This window comes from Drosophila teissieri, chromosome 3L, assembly GCF_016746235.2.
Source record: "Drosophila teissieri strain GT53w chromosome 3L, Prin_Dtei_1.1, whole genome shotgun sequence".
Classification (NCBI taxonomy): Eukaryota; Metazoa; Arthropoda; class Insecta; order Diptera; family Drosophilidae; genus Drosophila; species Drosophila teissieri.
In genome coordinates, this window is record NC_053031.1 from 16,635,396 (window position 1) to 16,648,624 (window position 13,229).

Below are 13,229 nucleotides of genomic sequence, written 5' to 3' on the forward strand. Positions count from 1 at the left end.
AAGAATGCATTAAGAAAAACGAAGCAAGATTAACAGTCACAAGCTAGCATAATTATTTACTGTTATGACAACATAAGAGTTTTAAGGTTTTTAGCTAAATTTTGTATATTTTAATCTACAAACTATAAATATATATTATCTGTTTTATAAATAACAATAAAAATTAACTGTGTTTTCATGTCAGATTTCAAATGGGGCAAGCATCACTCCCAAAATGTATTTTCATTTTTAAGCTGTATAGGACTTGTAATGCCTTTCTTTGTTCTATCATTATTTTTTATGATTCCCTAAAACATTTCCTGGCGTATGAAGTATTTACATACATATGTATGTACTTGAATAACAATAAGTGACTGAAATGTCGCAGTGGAGTCAGCTTATTAACCAGTACTATTTGCTTAGTGCTTCTCGTATTTTGGTATTTATTATTTAACAATGTGTAGAAATCAGAATGGCAGCTCTCGTTTTGTATAAAAAAAAACGGCGATAAATCAAAATATACGATATTTTTCAATATAGTATGAAAGAAACAAATGTAGACACTGTGGAACGAAAATACTTCTACATGTAAGTACTGAAAGCGAAAAGAAGTTAGGGAAGATTTAAGCTAGTTGGTAAAATATTATTTATCTAAGCGTAAAATAAATAATGCTTATATTTCTGCCTATTTCTAAGTTATATCACACCATTACGACTATTTAAGTTAAACGTTAATACTTAGTATTTAATTATTTAAGGTCATTTTTATATTTACGTTACAATTTAATAATCGATAACATCAACATGAGGTCACAATGTTGCCACATGTTAGAAATAATATCGATAACATCGAATTGACATCGATGGGGAAAGCCGTTTCCATCTGGCAGCCCTGCCGACGGCCATACTTGAAAATACATTTTTTTCTGCAAAGTTTGTCATTGTCACTGTGTGAATAGAATCTGTGATGCGTTGTGGAATTAAAAACGTGCAGTAAACGACCCGTAATGGTTAAAGTGCCCGACGCGTCGGCGAATGCAGTGCGAATAACTATGAATTGATACGAAAGTTGCATAACACGTCGCCTGGTGTCGCGGTTAGTGTGTTTTTCGTCTCGTTTCGTTTCCGCCGCAGTCGCAATTTCCAGAAAACCTCACCACACCATACCACCATCACCACGCACACACACACACACAAACACGCAGAGACGCGGCGGCGGAAAAAAGTGTGCGGACCGCGGATATAGCCCCTCGTTCCGAACCCAAATTGGAGTCGCCCAAAAACAGCGAAATATCGAGTGTGGCGTAGCCAATGTGCTGTGCGATCCCCGCTGCCCCCTCCGTACCGCCGCCACCCCCGCCACAGCAGCAACGCACACGGATACGGACACGGACACCAATACCAGCGCACTCAAGCACGGCCGACAAAGAAAGAGCGCTCTCTCTTCCTCTTTGTACAGTTAGTTCCTACAGCTGAATCAGCCAAAAGGGAATTACTAGGTCCATTCCGAGGCGCAGTTTGCATGTGAAACGGAGGAGCCCGCACAACCACACGGAACCCAAGCCCCAGATCCCCACCCCATTCCCAAGGCCAAGGCACGGATAAAGCATACATACAACCATGAGTCTCCTGGCCACGCCAATGCCCCAGGCGGCCACCGCCTCATCCTCAACCTCTTCATCCGCCTCCGCGGCCGCCTCGGCCAGCGGGATTCCGCCCAGCGCCAACAACAACCTGCCGTTCGAGAAGGACAAGATCTGGTACTTCAGCAACGATCAGCTGGCCAACTCGCCCAGCAGACGATGCGGCATCAAGGGCGACGATGAGCTGCAGTACCGCCAGATGACCGCCTATCTGATCCAGGAGATGGGTCAGCGTCTGCAGGTCTCCCAGCTGTGCATCAACACGGCCATTGTGTACATGCATCGCTTCTACGCCTTCCACTCTTTCACCCACTTTCATCGCAACTCCATGGCGTCGGCGAGCCTCTTTCTCGCCGCCAAGGTGGAGGAGCAGCCGCGGAAGCTGGAGCATGTTATTCGGGCCGCCAACAAGTGCCTGCCGCCGACCACCGAGCAGAATTACGCCGAACTCGCCCAGGAGCTTGTGTTTAACGAGAACGTGCTCCTGCAGACGCTCGGCTTCGATGTGGCCATCGATCATCCGCACACGCATGTGGTGCGCACCTGCCAGCTGGTCAAAGGTAGGCACCCACCATCCGACCCAAGCCATGTCCCCCTCACATGTCAGATGGTACTGATTACTGTGGTATATTTTAGCATGCAAGGATCTGGCGCAGACATCGTACTTCTTGGCCTCGAACAGGTATGGCTAGCAATGCGCTACTCTATGGTATAATTCCTCCCAGAGATCGCCTCCCAACGCAAAAAAGGCTGTGGTATACGCAGTGTGTGTGTGTGTGCGGGTGTGGAGTTGGAGTTGTCCCAATCCTCCCCAGAATGTGGTCAGGTTGTAGAGCATTCGATCCCTGGCATGTTGAGATGTTGAGGCTAAAATCTTTGGGCCATTTTTTACCTGCTTAACTCCTCGCTTATAGCTAAGAAGCCCAGGTATCTGGGTCGAAACAAAAAAAAAAGGTGAGGACCCGAAGTCACAAACCGAACAAAAACACGCGTTCCCTAATCGCAGCAGGCCGTCAGTCTGTACAAATCCCGCATCTTTACAAAAAGGCAGTATTTTCCGTGTCCCTCGCGGTAATTATCCTCAATTGCCTGCAATAACATTGTAATTTGTGTCGGGGGAAATCCGCCAAATGTCAGGAAAAAGACGTTAATTCCTAGAAAATGAAAGTTGTCTTTTTGGTATACGCGAAGAGTTGTAGTGAAAACCATTGTAATCCTTTGCACACCAAAACATCTGGACAAAAGATAAATTCACTTTGGTATACCTGCTAAAACATAGTCCAGTTTCTGATTACAAGCGAAATGGGAGAAGATTTTAGAATCATCCTTTTGAGTTTAAGATCGCCAAGAAAAAAAAGAAAAAAGATAAATGCTGGGAACATGCTAAGAACTAAAGACGTAATCTGTACTATAAGTGATGAAATCCCCCTGCACACACTCACCCAACTACATTTTATGTGTAAGACTTTACCGAAAGACTCCCCACTAAATTGACTTACCCATCCTGGCACAGCCTGCATCTGACCTCGATGTGCCTGCAATACCGCCCCACGGTGGTAGCGTGCTTCTGCATTTACCTAGCCTGCAAGTGGTCCCGATGGGAGATCCCCCAGTCGACTGAGGGCAAGCACTGGTTTTACTACGTGGACAAGACGGTCTCGCTAGATTTGCTAAAGCAGCTGACAGACGAGTTCATCGCTATCTATGAGAAGAGCCCCGCCCGTCTGAAGTCTAAGCTGAACTCGATCAAGGCCATCGCCCAGGGAGCCAGCAATCGAACAGCTAACAGCAAGGACAAGCCCAAGGAGGACTGGAAGATCACCGAGATGATGAAGGGCTACCACTCAAACATCACGGCGGCACCAGAGCTGCTAAACGGCAACGACAGCAGGGATCGGGAGCGAGATCGTGAACGGGACAGAGAGCGGGAGCGGGAGCAGTCGTCGCTACTGCCGCCACCGGCCATGGTGCCGCAGCAAAGACGCCAGGATGGCGGCCATCAGCGCTCGTCCTCAGTGGGCGGAGTGCCAGGCAGCAGCTCCTCGTCGTCTTCCTCCAGTCACAAGATGCCAAATTATCCTGGTGGCATGCCGCCCGACGCGCATGCTGGTAAGTTCCCAAACGACTTTGAAGAAAAACCCTTTCTTAACATCTTCGTATTGCAGATCACAAGTCAAAGCAGCCGGGCTATAGTAATCGAATGCCCTCAAGTCACCAGCGTAGCAGTAGCAGTGGACTCGGTTCCTCGGGAAGCGGCAGCCAGCGCAGCAGCTCATCCTCGTCCTCTTCGAGCCAGCAGCCTGGCCGACCGTCTATGCCCGTGGACTACCACAAATCCTCACGCGGCATGCCGCCAGTAGGCGTTAACATGCCACCTCACGGCAGCCACAAGATGACTTCGGGCTCCAAGCCTCAGCAGCCGCAGCAGCAGCCACCGGTTCCTCATCCATCCGCCTCTAATTCCTCTGCATCGGGCATGTCCTCCAAGGATAAATCCCAGAGCAGCAAAATGTATCCGAACGCTCCGCCGCCATACAATAATAGTGCCCCTCCAAACCCGCTGATGTCGCGTGGTGGATATCCTGGCGCCAGCAATGGATCCCAGCCACCGCCTCCGGCCGGATATGGCGGGCATCGCAGCAAATCCGGCTCCACCGTCCATGGCATGCCGCCCTTCGAGCAGCAAATGCCTTATTCCCAGAGCCAGAGCTACGGCCACATGCAGCAGCCAGTGCCTCAGCCGCAGCAGCAACAGATGCCTCCGGAGGCATCTCAGCACTCGTTGCAGTCCAAGAACTCGCTCTTCAGTCCCGAGTGGTCGGACATTAAAAAGGAGCCTATGTCGCAGTTGCAGCCACAGCCCTTCAACGGCTTTCTACCCCCTCCTGCGCCACCAGGCCATGATTACAAGCTGAATAGCCATCCGCGCGACAAAGAGAGTCCCAAGAAAGAGCGACTTACGCCCACCAAAAAGGACAAGCACCGTCCTGTCATGCCCCCCATGGGCAGTGGGAACAGTTCCTCCGGCTCGGGATCTTCGAAGCCGATGCTGCCGCCTCACAAGAAACAGATGCCCCATGGCGGGGACCTGTTGACCAATCCTGGAGAGAACGTCAGCCTAAAACGGCCTAACGAGATCTCGGGAAGTCAGTACGGACTAAATAAGCTGGATGAGATAGATAACAGTAATATGCCGCGCGAGAAGCTGCGCAAGCTGGACACTACAACTGGTCTACCACCTTATCCGAGTTATGAGGAGAAACACACACCCTTGAATATGTCCAATGGCATCGAGACAACGCCGGATCTGGTGCGCAGCTTGCTGAAGGAGAGTCTGTGTCCATCTAACGCTTCGCTCCTAAAACCGGATGCCTTGACTATGCCCGGTCTAAAACCACCGGCCGAACTGCTTGAACCCATGCCCGCACCAGCGACAATCAAGAAGGAACCGGGATTAACTCCCATGGCCAGTTTGGCTGGTGGGCCCGCACCCATGGATCTGGAAGTACCCACCAAGCTGGCCGGAGAGATTAAGGAAGAAGGCAGCATCAAGTCCGAGAAGAAAAAGAAGAAGGACAAGCACAAGCATAAGGAGAAGGACAAGTCCAAGGACAAGACGGAGAAGGAGGAGCGTAAGAAGCACAAGAAGGACAAGCAGAAGGATCGCAGCAGCAGCGGTGGCAGCAAGGACACTTCTCTTGCACAGGAGTCTCTGAAGATGGTGATCAAGAATCCCAACGGCAGCCTGCAGGCCGGTGCGTCAGCCCCCATTAAGCTTAAGATCAGCAAAAATAAGGTTGAGCCCAATAACTACTCTGCAGCGGCAGGTCTACCAGGCGCAATCGGATATGGGATGCCTCCAACTACGGCTACCACCGCGTCCGCTTCGACCGGAGGACCTGCTCCTCTTCTGCCTCCCTATGGTGCCGGCGGTGGTGGCTACAGCTCCTCAGGCGGCAGCAGTTCCGGTGGCAGCAGCAAGAAAAAGCACAGCGATCGCGACCGCGACAAGGAGAGCAAAAAGAGCAAGAGCCAAGACTATGCGAAGTACAACGGAGCTGGTGGCGGCATCTTTAATCCCCTTGGCGGTGCTGGCGCCGCACCCAACATGTCCGGAGGAATGGGCGCTCCAATGGCCACTGCTCTACCACCATCCATGCTGTTGGCGCCCACCGGCGTATTACCACCCTCCGTCGCCGGGCTGGCACCGCCTCCCATGCCCGTCTACAACAAGAAGTAGTGGTAGCGGTCAGAGGGTTACCATTAAGTCGTACTTTTTGATATATGTATAGAACCTCAGTAAGTCCGATTGTAGGCCAGTTGTTAGGATTGTTAGTGAGATGCATTATTGATTTTAGTTAAGCACATTGCTAAAACTCCGAGTTGCGAGTGGAATCGGAAGCGCAGATAGAAGGAGAGTGAAAGAGGAAAGGAGGTCGCGTGGAGGGGCAGGACGTGAAAGCAAAACTCAAACCGCGAAAACTTTTGTACAGCATTAATTAATTTATAACTATAATAAATAGCATACATATACGCCCACATACATAAAAGTACGGATTAGTTTTAAGTGAATTGTTGGCAAACGAAATCCGCGACACAAGCAAATATTCACAGAGAGCAGCAATGGCCGTCTAGTGTTTAAGTTAGCAAATCAAATACCCGTAACACACAACACTCTAAGCTGTATATACAAACACACTCACAAACACACCCACTCACACAAATCAAGAGATATATAGTACAGACTTCCGCTTAGCAAATATATTAAATACGGCCCCAACTAAATGCAAGCCAGGGAGAGAGTAAGAACTTCAGAGTAATCCCCACAGAGGAGGAGCATATAGTTGTGGCTAGAGAATATGAAAGAAGGAACGAAGATGAAAAGCCAGCGCTTTAATTCAAAATTGAAGACGCCAAACTAAATAATGAATTATTTATCTAATACATAGTTGCTAATCCGAAAATGAATGAAGAAGTTTATTTTTAGTTAGCAAAGTTTTTCCTTTCTTTCTGAACGATTGCCCGATTTAACCGTGTTTCAATTTAGTTTTCGACACCTAGCAATATATACAGTAGTGTATTTACAATTTTCAATGAAGATAAGTAAAGATATCTGATTGTTTCAGCGGAGGATATTATGTTTCAAGATCGCCTGGAACGTTGACGTAGCTTTCATTTGTTTTTAATTTATTTTTTAAATAGACTTACGAAACAAATTACCACAAAAAAAACCAAAACAAAAACAAATAAAAAACTCCCAAAACAAAAACGAAATATGCAAACAAAAAAGAAACCCAAAACTAAATTTTGGATAAAACAAAAATTGTTGTGCAAGAAAACAAAAAAGTTTTAAAATTATGTAAATGCAAGCGAAAACGTTGCAAGCAAACTAAGCTAAACGAACGAAAAACTAACAGAAGGCTAAACGAAGAAAAACAAAAGTTAGGCATATAGAAATCTAAGCAAGTTCTATATATTCGGGCCGAAAATGAGAATGAAATGAAATTTTATGTAATTTTCGACTAAGGCAAAGGTTAAGCGAACGTTGCGCGTTTTTCAAAACTATTCGTACTCGTATATTCGTATTCGAATTCTCTACTACTGCATTAAGCTGCAAGCATATATAGCTCTAAACACACACCACACATCCATACACACACACCATCCCACACGGTCGAGAAACGTATACTTTAACTTGGGAAACCGAGAAACCCGAGAAACTCGTTTTTGTAATCGATCGAACGAATGCGTAACTTGCATCTAAGATTCAGATTCCCCTTTACATACTTATTCTTGACCCCTTATACCAACCCACACCCACCACCCCACGCCCATCCCCACCCCACCCCTCGCCCCTCCTAACTTAAGTTTTTGTACATACTTGGAAAGCAAATGGAAAACCCGCCGCTCGGGAGGCGGGCAAGTGTCGGGTTTCATTGGGATTGTTTGGTTGTGCGTTCGAATATGAACTCACTCGTCACTTGCACGCCCCGCGAGGGCACGAATAAAAATCTTCAAAACCAGGCAAAAATTCTAAACAAAAAACTATAAAAACGCAAAAAATAAACCACAAAAAAATCAGGAAAATTAAACGATACGTGTTTTATTTGCGGACTTCGGCGGAACTTTTCGTTCAACCTCTGAGGCGAACTTTAGATTTAAGAATCTTGTTCCAATATTCATTCTAAGACTGATCTTAGGTTCAATTTTATTTATTTATAAATGCTACGTATGTATAATACGACCGTAAGAATCAAGAATTTATACTTTCAAGGATCATAAACTGTTGATCATTTTCTGGATTGCTCAACTTAAATGAGTTTCTCAACTATGATCCTAATTAACAAAATCTCCTGAGAGAGACATTTTGAATCGAAAGCACTTTAATATAGTTATAATACAGTTTACCACTCTTAAGTTTCTTTGAATCATTGCGATCTGTGTGGATCTCTGTTTCTTACGGATACCAATTCAGTCTACAGCTTATGCTTTAGGATGGGCGATGATGTGGTTGAGGATCCAGTCCAAGTAGCTGCTGATGCGGGTGAACACGGCCGGAAAGCCCACTTGGCAACCCATGGAAGTTCCAAAAGAGGTGGATCCGATCAGGTAGCTGGAGTTGCCCTTCTTGTAGACCAGCGGACCACCAGAGTCACCGTGGCAGGTGGACTTGCCGCTGGTGGTACTCATGCAGATCATCTTCTCCGACACAGCTCCACTCCAGTACATGCGGCACAGAGCGTGGGGCATTATGGGCATCTCCACGTATCTCAGCACGGGGGAGACCGTCTCGGAGGCATCGCTTTCCCGTCCCCAGCCGGAGGCGAAGGCCCGGACGGACTCGTACGTGGGAAACTGGCCGTTCAGGCGACGCGGCAAAGTGGCGGCCCGGATGCGGTCAGTGAAGCGCACAAAGGTGGGCAATCGAATGAGCGAGATGTCGTTGACCACCGTGCTGGCTATAAAGTTCGAGTGCACTATAATGCCCGACTTCTGCACCTCGATCCTCTGCTGACCCTCCTCGGACTCATCGTGAATATTTATGGCCCCCAAATAGACCGTTACGGACTCCGCCCCATCCATGCAGTGTGCGGCTGTGATTATCCAGTAGTGCGAAACCAAGGTGCCGCCGCACCAGGTGCTCCAGTTCCCGAAGGAGACGTTCAGGCCGGCCTGGTAGGGAAACTGACCCACCTCCGCCAGTTCTCCATTGGTAATATAGGGTTCCACATCGCCTAGGAGCGGAACAGCCGCACAGGATCCTAGCAGCAGGACACAGACCAAAAGTTTCATCATTTTCTAGGTTCAAAATAACTGAGGCAGCGCGTCTGCTTCATGGTTATATAGGAACGGGCTAAGCTGTCAGCTGGTTATCGGTGATAAGGACCTCTTAAACATGAAGCACCCTAGACCAGTGGGATTACTATACCATGATTGCACAAAAACAATTCACTCGAATTGGGATCCACCCAATGAATCACTGCAAACTAAAAGCGCACGCACGTGAGATGGTTATTCATTTTCAGTCTAAGCAGTGCATTAAATTTTAAATCTAGTCAATTACACCTTGATTAGCACATGGGGTCACGTAATTACTTACTAATTCCCTGTTCTCGATTGCCTTGCTATCAGCACTTAGAATATGCGATGGATGGGTGTTCACTGATATCGCTATCTCCTGTAAGTGCAACACCCATTTTTTAGTTGGCCAATAATGTGTAACATACTTTTGAGTTGTAGTTCCCTTAAAGTGAGCTTTTATTTTAATTTAAGAGTATGAACAGCCTTAAAAAAGTTGGTCCCAGCTCTTTGAATGAGTGCTCCTATCTGGGACCCGTGATTAATGAAAGCAAAACATATGTATTAAATGTATTTCGGTAATCAAGTGGCGTTCAGATGAGTCCGATGTGATAGCTCATAATCAGGCATTACTTTAGAGATTAACCAATTGAGGGCCATAAATCCTCATTCAGGTGGATGGACTGCGTCAGTGGTGCGAATAGTTGACTCTGCAAAGCATGCAACTCAGTACGATTTCAGTTTGTCTGCTAATCTTAGTGCAGCGAAGGGCGATCTCTAGCCTGGATCTGGGTCATGGCATCGAGGGCCGAATCGCTGGCGGGGAGTTGGCCCGGGCCAATCAGTTTCCCCATCAAGTGGGGCTGAGCATTGAGGAGCCCAACGACATGTTCTGCTGGTGTGGCGCTAGTCTGATCTCCGAGAGATATCTACTAACGGCAGCACACTGCGTTGAAAAGTGAGTACTCAATGGGGAATTTAGTTGATATACTAAGCTGATAGCTTGATCAATTCAGGGCGGTTGCTATCACCTACTACTTGGGTGGAGTGCTGCGACTTGCTCCTCGCCAGCTTATTCGAGCGAGTAATCCCGATGTGCACCTGCACCCTGATTGGAATTCCGAAACCTTGGAGAACGACATTGCCCTGGTACGGTTACCAGAGGACGCCCTGCTCTGCGATTCCATAAGACCCATCCGGTTGCCAGGAATCTCAGAGAGCCGAAACAGCTACGATTATGTTCCGGCCATCGCTTCCGGCTGGGGCCGCATGAATGACGGTAAGAACTGACTCTTAAAATGACCATCTAAATTGCTTGGACTTTGGACTCAACTAATGTTTATACTAATCTCCACACACAGAATCTACTGCCATATCCGATACCCTGCGCTATGTGTCCCGCTTTGTGGAGTCCAATGAAGACTGTGCATACTCCTACGCCAACATAAAACCCACCAACATCTGCATGGACACCACGGGAGGGAAGTCCACCTGCACCGGAGACTCTGGAGGACCTCTGGTCTACAACGATCCTACGCAAAATACGGACGTTCTGATCGGCGTTACTTCCTATGGCAAAAAGTCCGGCTGCACCAAGGGATACCCATCGGTTTTCACACGCGTCACCGCCTATTTGGACTGGATAGGCGAGGTGAGCGGAGTTCTCTATCCGTAGAAATGGAGGGGCCTCGATGGCTGATCAAACAGTGCTGGGCACTGCAATTAAATTAAATGTTGAGCATTTTAGTGGCGACTATTGATTTCTTTTCGAAGGGGTGGGCGAACCGCGAATAGCACTTCAGAAAGTGACGCGGTTCATTTTATGGGGTGGGGTTATCTTCTTCTGCCTATGATAAGAAAGGCTTTTACGTGGTGCAGCATACTTTTTGGTGGCTTTTCAAAAACCAAATAAATTGGTCAACATAAAAAAAAAAAGGAATAACAATAATATAAATATATAAATATACATATAATATAAAAATAAAGAATCATTTTCGAAAAAAGTTGGTATCAGAAACGTGTATATGTTAAAGGCCCGATCGTCACAAGTTTTAGTTCTTTTATAGAGACAATTACTTACCCACAGAACTTCGCACAATCTTAGTATCAGCATAAATATTATAACTATACATTTTGAAAGCCGAATCTAGAGTTGTCAATTTAAACTATGGGTTTAAGTATGTATGTAACTAAACTATGTAAAACCCTGTGAAAATGATTGAATATAATTCAATTCACTTCGGGAGTTCTAGGAGCTATAAAAGAGAGCTATTTAGCTTCTTTCTAAATAATCATTCATAATTTCTAAATAATTCAAATGTCGAATAGATAATGTTTCTGATATTCTTCTGCATAATTTAACTGGTTCCATCGTTTTTACAAAGTAGAGAAAGGAGATATTTTTGTTGCCTATTAATTTTCAAGGGTGCATTTTCAGGTAGGGAATTTTAATTTAGGGACTTTAGATTAAACTAAAGTTTTTTATATCAAGCTATTTAACACAAAAAGTATTTTACAGGAGTAAAGTAATGTTTTGGGATTATTATTGAACCGGAGAACAGAAGCATCGATGCGTACTTTTAACAAGAATCCACTTATATTATTTTTGTTGATGCCAAGCACAGACCCACCAGAATTTTCAAAGTTTTTACTTCATAAATGAAATGGGTATGTTGTGCAGTCTCTTTTCTGTTTGCGCTACCTTTCGATAGTGTAACACTTGGTGTGAACAGACAACCACAGCTTTTAATTCCTTTTAATTCCTCCGCGTATATAGCATATTGAATTGCCTTTGCGCAGTCTCTGGGTGCGTTTCGTCACTACGTGGACTACAGTGATCATAAGACGCTACTATCGTAACTGATTTCCTTATATTTTATATTCAATTAGCTATAAACGATCTCACGTATTCTTATCTTTGGTTTTTTTACGATGGATTATACAAGCCTCTGAAAAAATCCCCAAATTTTCCCATTGTTTTCCTGTTATACTATCTTCGGGCTGCAACCAATTTTGACGATTCATGGCCCCATATCGGAGAAGTTTCAACAACCACGAGCGATGCGAAGCGCAGATCAGCTCCCATATCGCTCGAACGGCGTACTTTGATAGACAAGGGGAATATGCCACTTGAGTAGGTGCCCTCAGATCAGATAGTGATAGAATGATGGAGACGTCACTTGATTGGGTAGGCGCAGGTATAAAAGCAGAGGGATGAGTCCGAGTGGGACATACTTTCTATAGGTAGCCCCAACATGAAAGTTCTCATTGTCTTCGCTTTAGCCTTGGCCTACGCCTCCGGATCGGCCTTGCGCTCCCTGGACGGACCCGGTGGTCGCATCACCCACGGCGAGGATGCCCGCACCGACCAGTTCCCCTACCAGGTCGGGCTCTCCCTGAAGATCGGCTCCTCCTCGGCCTGGTGCGGAGGCTCCCTCATCGGAAACGAGTGGGTTCTGACTGCCGCTCACTGCACTGACGGGTAAGCTGCTGATGACTTGTACACATATCCTAGATGACTAACTAACCGTAACTGTCAACTATTCCCTTCAGCGTTGACTCCGTCGAGGTTTACCTGGGCAGCACCGTCCGCTCCAGCCCCAAGGTCAAGCACCATGTGACCAAGAGCGACATCATCATTCACGCCGACTGGAACAGCCGCACCCTCAGGAACGACATCTCCTTGATCCGCATTCCCCACGTGGACTACAGCAGTGCCATTCACAACGTTGAGCTGCCCAAGCACGAGTCCCACTACGCCTCCTACGATGGTGATGAGGTTATCGCCTCCGGATGGGGCCGCACTTCCGACTCCGCCAGCGCCGTGGCCGCCCACCTCCAGTACGCCCACATGAAGGTCATTTCCAACAGCGAGTGCAAGCGCACCTACTACTCGACCATCCGCGACACCAACATCTGTGTGTCCACTCCCGCTGGCGTGTCCACCTGCAACGGCGACTCCGGTGGCCCCCTGGTGCTGGCCTCCGACAAGGTCCAAGTCGGTCTTACCTCTTTCGGTTCCTCTGCTGGCTGCGAGAAGGAGTACCCCGCCGTCTTCACTCGCGTGACCAGTTATCTGGACTGGATCAAGGAGCACACCGGCATCTAAATTTAAGTTTTTGATTTTTGCATTATTAAAATATTTGTGACAGCGAACATATAAACCTCCTGTAGTTGGCTTATTAAAAGGGTTCAATCAATATTTCGGTGGGTTTTTAGTCAAATAATAATAGTAACAAGAATAATATTTATCCAACAACCCAAATTAAACATTTTCGGATTTTTAGCAAGTGTAAAGTATATATGCTC

General features: G+C 46.7%; 4 protein-coding genes across 5 annotated transcripts; 3 read left to right on the top strand and 1 right to left on the bottom strand.

Annotated features, from left to right (window-relative positions):
* Positions 1–879: 879 nt before the first annotated feature.
* LOC122615556 (cyclin-T) lies at positions 880–6,172 on the top strand. 2 transcript variants are annotated; one of them, XR_006325857.1, is made up of 5 exons: positions 880–2,182; positions 2,259–2,304; positions 3,136–3,731; positions 3,788–5,921; positions 5,981–6,172. XR_006325857.1 is itself a non-coding variant. In XM_043790527.1 (4 exons), the coding sequence occupies exons 1-4, from the start codon at positions 1,600–1,602 to the stop codon at positions 5,860–5,862; spliced, it is 3,300 nt and encodes a 1,099-aa protein (XP_043646462.1). In that variant the 5' UTR covers positions 880–1,599; the 3' UTR covers positions 5,863–6,172. The 2 variants fall into 2 exon arrangements, 1 of the variants encoding a protein (XP_043646462.1); XM_043790527.1 differs by having other exon boundaries at positions 3,788–6,172.
* A 1,528-nt stretch (positions 6,173–7,700) lies between these two features.
* LOC122615557 (brachyurin) lies at positions 7,701–8,943 on the bottom strand. The gene has a single exon (XM_043790528.1). It carries the CDS (start codon positions 8,916–8,918, stop codon positions 8,106–8,108), a length of 813 nt encoding a protein of 270 aa, XP_043646463.1. The 5' UTR covers positions 8,919–8,943; the 3' UTR covers positions 7,701–8,105.
* Positions 8,944–9,519: 576 nt separating this feature from the next.
* On the top strand, positions 9,520–10,661 carry LOC122617670 (brachyurin). Its single transcript, XM_043793615.1, has 3 exons — positions 9,520–9,879; positions 9,938–10,200; positions 10,283–10,661. The coding sequence occupies exons 1-3, from the start codon at positions 9,641–9,643 to the stop codon at positions 10,594–10,596; spliced, it is 816 nt and encodes a 271-aa protein (XP_043649550.1). The 5' UTR covers positions 9,520–9,640; the 3' UTR covers positions 10,597–10,661.
* A 1,487-nt stretch (positions 10,662–12,148) lies between these two features.
* On the top strand, positions 12,149–13,084 carry LOC122617671 (serine protease 1-like). The gene is made up of 2 exons (XM_043793616.1): positions 12,149–12,402; positions 12,474–13,084. Exons 1-2 carry the CDS (start codon positions 12,176–12,178, stop codon positions 13,027–13,029), a joined length of 783 nt encoding a protein of 260 aa, XP_043649551.1. The 5' UTR covers positions 12,149–12,175; the 3' UTR covers positions 13,030–13,084.
* The last annotated feature ends 145 nt before the right edge of the window (positions 13,085–13,229 follow it).